The 10,153-nt window shown below is 37.4% G+C and overlaps 2 protein-coding genes across 2 annotated transcripts; both read right to left on the reverse strand.

Annotated features, from left to right (window-relative positions):
• Positions 1-230: 230 nt before the first annotated feature.
• LOC121268480 lies at positions 231-2,244 on the reverse strand. Its single transcript, XM_041172785.1, has one exon. It carries the CDS (start codon positions 1,973-1,975, stop codon positions 464-466), a length of 1,512 nt encoding a protein of 503 aa, XP_041028719.1. The 5' UTR covers positions 1,976-2,244; the 3' UTR covers positions 231-463.
• A 3,400-nt stretch (positions 2,245-5,644) lies between these two features.
• LOC121267284 lies at positions 5,645-7,221 on the reverse strand. The gene is made up of 3 exons (XM_041171132.1): positions 7,039-7,221; positions 6,262-6,935; positions 5,645-5,771 (listed from the first exon to the last, which is right to left on the reverse strand). Exons 1-3 carry the CDS (start codon positions 7,219-7,221, stop codon positions 5,645-5,647), a joined length of 984 nt encoding a protein of 327 aa, XP_041027066.1.
• Between the last annotated feature and the right edge of the window lie 2,932 nt (positions 7,222-10,153).

Genomic DNA, 10,153 nt, shown 5'->3' on the forward strand with positions numbered 1-10,153 from the left:
AAAATTTATACCTAATATTATTTATCGAAAAATCACTTCCAATCATATTTTTCACTTTTCTAGCTACTAACTTATCTCCATTAATCCAAATTAGATCTCTTATTTAAAATCTCAATCTTTTTAAACAATGTCGTACATTAATCCTATATATATCGAGAGTGATTAAAAAAGACAAACAAGTAACTCGATCCAAATTCTTGGATCAAAGGACGTAAATTAAAACAAAATCAAAGGCTCAAAGCATAATTTATTATTTCTATTAATTCCGTCTTTTTATTTTTTCAAGAAAAAATATGAAAGCTGGAAAAAAAAATCACTTGAACTAAAAGAACAAGCAAAGCCTGATCTGAAATGCAAAAACACAGTCCCGATCGATCGACTTGGAGCCCTTTAATATTGCATGGATCATGTATATGCATGTACTGATGATCACCAGGTAGCTAGCACAAGAATTACCAGGCAATTACCATCTATTCTCGTACATGTATATGCAACTCAACCCCACCAAAACGTCGACAATTGCAGCCTCCGTCTTCTCCAAATCTGCGTAATGTAGTGTTTGCAACAGCAGCACTGTTGGCTCCGGATCGAAATTGATACGCTTCTCCAAGTTCCTCTGCGCCTGCCACCTCACTGTGTCGTGAGCAAGGGGCGCTAGCCACTCCAATATTTCCTCCAGAGCTTCCCTCCACCCCTCTGCCAGCGAGTACCCATCGCACCCATCGGATTCCTCCTCCTTTTTCAACCAATGTCTCTTAAGCTTTCCTCTGACCGTCGACTTGAGATTCGCCGGCAACATGTTGTACAATTCCTCCCTCCCGTCCTCTCCTATTGTTTCCGGCGTGTACAAACACCGCTCCGCGTATAGTATCACATTCGCGTACCGTACCGAGATCCCAGACCCTCCCACCGTGGACGGTGGAGCCAACCCGAAAACCCGGTTATTCTTTCTCATCGAACCGCAGTTCGTGTTACCCGCACACCCGGGATCATCCAGGAGAAACGGGTTCATCAATTCATTACTGAGAAACCGAACCATACCCATTTTAGACTTATTTGGAATCGGACCCGATTTCGAAGTGAGCTTTTCGTTCTTTTCTCGACGTTCGATAAGGCAATAGTTGTTCCCGTATATTTCTTCGTCTTTGAGGTTTATATGGACGTTCCAAAAAGGTTGCCTTTCCCGAGTTAAAGTAGGACGTGATAAATTCTTCAACACAGATGGTAGACCCGGATTGTAGGGTCCAAAAACAGTGCAGATTCGGGCGTAGATAATGAAAACTATACGAGCCATGAGTCCAACGCTTCTGTCGAAGCTCTGGCTCCATAACGAGGTTTCTTTGAATTGTTGCACCTGCTTTTTGTGAAATGCGATTTTCTGGTTTAAGTAATCCAAGTTCGTTTTCTGTTTTGGACCAAGGCCGGTGTCCTTCCACCGCTGAACTTTTCGCTCCGACGCTTCCATTTCGGCAAGAGATTCCAAAGCTGCGTACAGGTTGGCGGTAGCGGAAATTCTTTTCTCCATTTTTCGGATGATTTTCTGGATGCTACTTGCACGGAATCCGAGTTTGCCCATGTCAATGACGCCGAGTTTCAAATCATTGTAGACAAGATCGAAACGGTTGAGTCCAAAATCGGAGCATTTGTGGCCTAAGCGAGAGACGGTGATGGCCACCTGATTGAGATCCTCGAGCCGCTCGGCGCAGGCAAGGTTAAGAAGGAAGCCTTCGTCACTGGAGTTCAGGAAGGCGATACCTTTGGACTTCATGGTTTCCTTTTTGAGCTTCGAGATTTCATCGTCAGTGAGAGACCTGTAGAGAGAAATGAGACGGGACATGGTCTTGGCGGTCTCGAAGGCGAGGATTCCGAGGGTGGCCGGGGGTGACTTGTCGTGGTGGGAGAAAAGGGGGAGATGACGATCGGGGTGGATTTTCTTGGAGGCCCCAGAGAGCCAGGCCATGGTGGCAACAACCATAGCCAAAAGCTTACCTCCCGTAGGTTAAGAGGTGTACGTACTTAGGTGTATGTGTCTGTTGATGCTAATTATATGGTTGCAGAAAGATAGGTAGGGTTTTGGGGTGGAGATTGGAGAAAGAAACTTAAGTATATATATGGTGTGGTGGGAATGAATGGAGGCAGCATGGAGAGAGGACATTTCGGAGCTCGTTCATGCGGACGCGTTTGGACAGTTCAAGCAGAGTAAGAGACGGAGAATTTTGTATTATTTAGAGAGAGAGAGTGAGTGCTAGTTTGAACGTTGAAGTTCCTTTGATGCATGATGATGCTCTCCGATTCTTGTGGGGGAAGTGTTACTATATATATTTGAATGTTAATTATTAATTAGATTTTTCCATAAACTTGTGGACATTGTTTTATTTCCCATTCTTTGGCATCATCTAATCTGATCATGATTGAATAGTTTTCATAATATTTTATGTAATCGTAAGTGTGAAAGCATTAAAATAAGTAGGAAAGTATAGGTAATAGAGCTACATCATCATGAGCTAAGTTATATATATTTTATATTCTCTTATTTTCAAATCCTTATAATTCTATTTAATTCTCATAAAAATAAGTATGAAAGTATAACATCAGCTAATCACATTTTCTGAGTTTTTTTTTTAATATTATTATTATTTTAAAATTTAAAAAAATTGAATTATTAATTATATTTTGTATTGAAATTTAAAAAAATTGTAATGATGAGTTGAAATGGTTTTAAGAACTAAACGATATGTGTTGCAAATAAAAGAAATATAGATTTTTTCTCTATTACCATGAAATTATAAATCTGGCCTGTTAGAAAAATTAAAATATATATATATATATATATATATATAATATACACATACACATACACACACATACATATATATAGATATATATGATAAATATTTTAAGTATAAAAGTAAATACATAAAATAAATATAACGTATCATATAAAACTATATCTAAATTCACTTTTGTATAAAAATTTTATGACTATTCTATGCGCGTAGAAGACATTGATTATAAAAAAAATTTATGACTAACACTTTTTTATACATGGACAATTCAACAATTTTAAATTTTAATCTAAAATTTTTAAATCTCAAAATAATAATAATATTTTATTTAATTTTTATTTTTCATCTAGAATGATCTCATCCCTGCTTTCTTTCTCCGAATCCGAACCAGCGCATAGAAGGCAGTACTGATTGTGCTTCATTTGTCATGCCTTCCATGCAACATCATGTAGGTCCTTATCAAGCTACAGTGTGGGGACACAAGCAAGCAAGCAATAAGCATACGTGAAAGTGAAATGTGAACTTAACGTATATAATTCCTCCTTTTTTCAAGCTCTTTGTTTTAAATTATCAAAGTCTTATCCACCCATAAACGTAACTTTAATTTATACGATTGTTTAGATCTTTTTCTTTGGTTTTGTTTTCATTATGGGACCAGATCGATGATGGAAGTCAAGGGTTCTCAAGTCTTAAACCGTGTTGCTTGAAATTGAAAGTACTTGACATTTTTCCTTTCTTTTCCCATTCAGATCGATCGTAGAATCTCCCTGTACCACCGGCTTGACCTGGCGATGATCTCAGTACCACTGCTGCTGCCGCCCTTGTTTCGCTTTAGGTTGTGTTTAGTTGATAATACATTTTAATTTATTTTAAATTAATTATTGATAAGATTTATTATTTTTTAAATTTTTTATAAAAATAATTAAAACTTGTCTTAAATCATTTCATATATTTAAATACATATTTTAATTTATTTATATTTAAATATATTTATAAAATATAATTAGTATTTACAAATCAATTGATATCCCGCTCAACTAGTTTTGATCGGAGAATTAATTCGCGCGTACAACTCCTCCTACTCATGACCAGAATTCAACCTGGACCATTTGGCCCCACACAAGTCCAATGATGTCTGGTCCTCATTGCTAGTCAAGAATACGACTTTGACCAACCAACGTCCAAATGAATTAAATTTGTCCACCACCTTATGTCTTGCTTCTTTCTTGATGTTTATTTCCGTAGTGTGGACATTTCACGTACTACGTACGTCTGTCCTCTATCTGGAACTATATCTGTGTGAATGCTAGTTTTACCTGCCGCCATCACAAGGAAAAATTAAAAAAAATTTAAAAAGTCACTGTTTGCAAGTTAAAAAGCCCCATTTCTATGCATCTTCGTAGCTATATGTATATTGAATCGGTATTACGCGCAAAATAGTGACTTTTTTTTTTTTTTCCCTTTTTGATAAGAAGAATCATAATATTAATGATAAAAGTGTTACAGACCACTATCAAGCCAAATTGTTTGAGAGATAAAATCTAGAAAACCATCATACCACATCTCAATAGACTCAACAACTAAAGCATGTCGGACTAAATAATGAGCAGCTTCATTACCCAATCTACTCACATGTTGAATCTGATATTCATCAAAAGCAGCCAACAACTAATTCTTGGTTTCTTGCAATAAAATCCCCAAACTTGAAGTAGACTTTGTTGAAGCTTGAAGATCCCTTATCGTCAATAGACAATCAGTCTCAATAATCAACTTTTTAATGCCCATAGGAATACAAAGCTGCAGACCGCGAAATATAGCAAGCAGTTCTATATCCTCAGGTGTAGTAACCTCAACTTTAGATTTGCTAGCAGCCATGACAATTTCTCATTCTCATCTCTGAGTAATGCACCAATCTCAGCTCTATGTTGGTCTCTAAACATAGCTCCATCAACATTCAACTTCAAAAAATCAACTGGAGATAGTTTCCACCCACATAACTTCTTAATCTCTATACTGGGTTTCTGTCTTGCCGCTGTGAACATCCTTTGAAGAGAAATAGCATGTTCCACAACCTACCTCGGCTTAAGAACCACTTGATCATGCAACTTCTTATTTCTCCTATACCATAGTCCCCACACTATTGAGAATAAATTAGTCAAAGCCTTTATATTACCTAAGGCTTTAATTTGCAAAGTAATATGTAAAAATGATTTAGGCCCGGTTTGTATTCGCAAGTTATCTCAACTCATCTCAACTCATCTCACTACTATTTATTATTATTCATCAACTTTAACTCATAAATCTCACTACTATTCATAACTCATCTCACTACTATTCACAGCTCATCTCAACTCATCTCAACTCATCTTCGAATCCAAACGATACCTTAGTGTCCACATTCTGCAGAGCAGGCATGAAAAATTCCCACTAATCATTAATGGAAGGACAACTGATCAAAGCATGAACCAAATATTCACAAACTGCATGACAAAAACAGCACACCTCCTCACTAATAATCTTCCTCCTTTTCAGATTATTTTGTGTAGGTACTAGGCCATCCTTATAAGCTCTCCAAGCAAAGACTTTAATCTTATTTGGAGCTTGCATCTTCCATATAGCTTTCCACAAATCTTGTTGTAAACTAGCACTCGAGCATTCCCCCACAGATTTCTAAACTCCATGCCTTATTAATCTATAAGCACTGCTTACACTAAAAAGGCCACTTTTCTCTAGAGTCTAAAACCATTTATCTGGCTGAGAACTTGGACAATTATAATATTTAGAATTTCAGAGGCAGCATTTGGATTGAATAGAGCTCATACTCTTGCTACATCCCACCAGTTATTGTCTCTATCTAGTTAAATATCCATTGTATCATCCTCATTTAATTCAAAACCAACTGCAATAGCCATGGAAGCATCATTGAAACCAAGAATCCAAGGTTCTTTCAAAACTTTGGCAATCTTCCCATCACCAATTCTGCATCTACAACCTTTGAACAACCAAGATTTTGCCTCCCAAATTTCTCCCATGTATAGGAAGGGTTACCTCCAAATTTAGAATCAAAGAAGCTATTATTAGGAAAATATCGAGCCGTATAAATTTTGTGTAAAAGAGAATTTTGAGTATTAAGGACTTTCCATCCCTGTTTAGCAAGTAATGCTAGATTGAATGATTTCAAATATTTAAAACCCAGCCCCTCATTAGTTTTAGGCTCACACATTTTCTCCTAGCTAACCAATGAATCTTCCTCTCCTCCAATTTTTGGCCCCACCAAAATCTAGCCATCATAGATTCCAACTCTGAACAAAATGTAGAAGATAACAGAAAACAACTCATGGAATATGTAAGAACAAATAGAGCTATAGCTTTAATGAGAACCTTTTTCCTACCTTGAGAAAGTAACTTTTCTTTCAATCTCTGTAGCTTATGCCAAACTTTATGCTTGATCTCAGAAAAGGTCTTAGTTTTTAACCTTCCAACAACTGGTGGCAAACCTAAGTATTTTTCATACTGTTGTTCACAGGTTGTACCCCCCATACCCAGTAACTCTTCACGCACATCATCAGTCATATTAGTGCTAAAAACCATAGAAGTCTTCTCCCTATTAATCTTCTGACCAGAAGCTTTCTCATAAACATCCAACAGCCCTTTTACACACCTAGTTTCCTCTACATTTGCTTGACAGAAAATCACACTGTCATTAGCAAACAATAAATTATTGACCCGAGGTGCACCCCTACAAACCTTGATATCAGAAATTCTATTCTCATTCCCAGCCTTATTCAATAAGGAAATCAAACCCTCAGTACACAAAAGGAAGAGATAAAGGGATAATGGATCCCCTTGTCTCAAGCCTTTAGTTGGTATGATTGGACCTTTAGGAACACCATTGATCAACATTGAATAAGTAACTGTGGAAATACATTTGATAATCATATTCACAAGCTGTCTCTCAAAACCCATATTCATCATAACTGCTTCTAAGAAATCATATTCAATACGATCATATGCTTTACTCATATCTAACTTAAGAGACATAAAACCTTTTTTTCCTACCGTTTTGTGCTTCAAAAAATGAATTAATTCATAAGCAATAAGCACATTGTCTGTAATCAGATGGCTAGGTACATTAGCAACTCTGAGACTCTGAGATAATACAAGAAAGCACATTCTTCAGTCTATTTGCAATGATTTTAGAGATCAACTTATACACAACATTGCATGGACTAATGGGTCTAAAATCAACAACTTTAGTAGGGAATTTCTTTTTGGGAATCAAGGTGATATAAGTATGATTCAAAGTAGTGGGGAACTCACCAGTATTCAGAGCTGTCAAAACAACTGCAATGACTAATCCATCAACCTCAGGCCAAAACTTTTGATAAATCAGTGGCGCCATTCCATCTGGACCTGGAGCTTTCAATGGATGCATCTACCTCAGAGCTTCAACCACCTCCTGCTCAGAAAACCTTGCTACTAACCCTTCATTCATTGGGCTTGTCACTCTTCCTGTCAAATTTCCCAAGAAGTCCATAAGTCCTCTCTGATCAACAATAGCAAAAAACTTTGCAAAAAAAAAAAAAACCCATTATAACTTGATCTCTTTCATCTACATCCTTCCAAACACCATTGTCATCTTGAACCTTAAGAATATAACTCATTTTCTCTTGTGTGTAGCTTTAGCATGAAAAAACTTAGAGTTATGATCACCTTCCTTCAGCCACAAAGCTTTGGATCTTTGATGCCACATCAACTCATCCCTCCCCAACCATAATTGAACTTCTCTTCTAGTAAATGCCAGCCCCTCCCTATCAACAAACCTAGGATTACATGAACTAGTCTGGGTTCACTTTTCCTATGAACGACTTCTAGATTACTGTTAATATTGTGGTTGAATTGGGCATGGACATAATGATTGTGAGAAGTGGCAAACTGAAAACGCAGAAAATGAGATAGATTGTCTTCCTTATGGGTAGTAGCTAGGCGCAAGCAATACTGGAGGACGTGGGTGGGATCGGCGTGAATAGAAAAGCCAAGCTAGTCATGCTTCTTCGATTGGAATTCTAGCAAAAGAGATATAGATAGCGGATTTCACAAGGATAGAGCAAAATGTTGGGAGTCAATCACGGCCTCAAGATTTTATAATCAATAAGAATATGCAAGTTCCCTGTAATCACAGGGCTCAGAAGACTCCTTTAACGGTTGAGGATTTAGAGTTGATAACGGAAGAAGCTGTATTTTCGCAAAGTTTGGTGGGTGAGTTTGCATTGCAAGAAGGATATGTGGGAACAACAGATTTGGTGAAGGGGGATTATGGGCTAAATGGGCCTATTAAGGGAAATGGGCTTGGGGAGGATAGTCTGTTAAAGAACGGGAAGGCCCATTGTCTTGCAAAACCTGATGTGTTGGAGGGTAAGAGGTGGAAATGACTATCCCAAATTAGTAAAGCTCAGAAACACAATACCCCGTCGAAAGTTGGAAACAGAAAGAGAAAGGAGATTCTAGGAACTGAGGAAGATCAAGCTAGAGGGGCGAAGAAACATCACATTTTGATAGAAACAGATGAAATTCAGAGGAGTGTCAATCAGAAGATATCAGTAGAGGCTGGCTCCCATCCCTGCCGGGAGCCATAAAAATTCACAGTTGGAATGTCCGTAGGCTTGGGAATCCACGAGGCATTTGTACTCATCGCGATGTCATTGTGAAAGAAGGTCCTGATATTGTTTTCTTACAAGAAACAAGATTGAAGACTCAAGAAATGGAAAATTGTAAGTACAAATTTGGTTTTACTCATTGGTTTTACTCTTTGCAAAATAGTGACTTGGGTTCTCACTTAGAGTCCAAATATGTCATCCAAACACTGCACACGCAGTACTTTTATAAAAAAAAAAAATAGACTCCAGTGTAAAAATAATATATTCTTTTTAAGTGAGATTTATTTTTTCACAAAAAGTTTGTGCTAGATTTGTTTATTTAAAACTTATACTTAACATTATTCTTAAATAATTAGGGTGAACCCAATATCTATTATTACCAGATGATAAATCAACTGCTATGTTTGCAATGCACAAAGAGCAAAATATAGGACTCAATGACATTGCATGCACCAGAGTTCTCAACAAACTTTCTCATGACAATGTGTGATGTGTATAGTCTTTTTGGGGCAATTTAGTATAATCATTCTTGTATAGAATATTATGTTCTTCTTGTATAAATAGCACACTGTACAACATACGAAACTTACCATTTGAATGAAATTCATTAACATTTTTTTTTAGTCTCAGCGTCTTCTTCCTTACTCTGCTTTCTTTTCTCATCAAATAGTAGTTCCACTAAACCAGATTTTCACTAACTCTGAGATGGTATCAGAGCGGTGAATATGGCCGCTATCAATCCTTCCACCACCAAGTTTACCAACCTAAGTGGCCCAACAAACCCTTACCGCCTTGAAACCTCAGATAATCCAAGCACCTTGCTTATCACAGAACTTCTTACAACCGATAATTACTCTACCTGGTCCCGGTCCATCCAATGTGCTTTTCGAGCCAAAAACAAAATGAGATTTCTAAATGGAACCCTCTCCAAAATTTCTTCTACCAATGACCCCCTTTTTTTATATTTGGGAACAATGCAATGATATGATTTTGTCATGAATCCAAAACTCCATTAGCTTACCTCTACGCCCCTTTGTTGCCTTCATCGATGATGCTCATGAACTATGGCTTGAATTGCAAGAGCGTTTCTCACCCCAAAATGGTCCTCACATATGTGAGTTGAAGAAGACTCTTGCTAATATATCCCAAGCCAATGATACCGTCAGTATCAATTAAGATAAACTTAAATCTTCTAGGGATGAATTATCTATTTATGACCCATTACCTGTTTGCTCTTGTGACTCAACGAAGGTCATCTCTGACAGTTACCAAAGGGACTATGTGATTCAATTCCTCATGGGTCTACATGACTCATTCACCAATGTCTATGACCAAGTCATGCTCATCGACCCCCTGCCACCAATTACCAAAGTATTCTCTTATATTCAAAAACAAAAGCGTCATCAGCTCATGACTTTGGCTGCTCCTAGTGTTGAATCTGTTGCTTTGGCCCAAAAATTCCCTCCTACATCTTCTAATTTTATTGCCAAGAGAGACAAACCTTATTGTTCCCACTGCAAGATAACAAGCCACACTTTGGCTCAATGTTTCAAATCTGGAAATACAGAAGCTCCCATTTGTACTCACTGTGAGATGATAGGACACACACTTAATCGTTGCCATGGTTATCCACCTAGTCACAAATTCTACAAACCACACATCAATGTTGTCTCCCTTGAGTCCCCCGATTCTGCAGGCCATTCTGAGTCA

Source organism: Juglans microcarpa x Juglans regia, chromosome 5S, assembly GCF_004785595.1.
Source record: "Juglans microcarpa x Juglans regia isolate MS1-56 chromosome 5S, Jm3101_v1.0, whole genome shotgun sequence".
In the NCBI taxonomy this organism is placed as follows: domain Eukaryota; kingdom Viridiplantae; phylum Streptophyta; class Magnoliopsida; order Fagales; family Juglandaceae; genus Juglans; species Juglans microcarpa x Juglans regia.

Excerpts from the sequence above, each read along its gene's own strand:
- LOC121267284 (XM_041171132.1), bottom strand. The coding sequence starts at position 7,221 with ATGCATCCATTGAAAGCTCCAGGTCCAGATGGAATGGCGCCACTGATT. Across the intron at positions 6,936-7,038 it reads AAAAGAAATTCCCTACTAAA|AGTCTCAGAGTTGCTAATGT; the intron begins GTTGTTGATTTT and ends GTATTATCTCAG. Across the intron at positions 5,772-6,261 it reads TTGCCACCAGTTGTTGGAAG|ATGCAGAATTGGTGATGGGA; the intron begins GTTAAAAACTAA and ends CAAAGGTTGTAG.
- LOC121268480 (XM_041172785.1), bottom strand. The coding sequence starts at position 1,975 with ATGGTTGTTGCCACCATGGCCTGGCTCTCTGGGGCCTCCAAGAAAATC.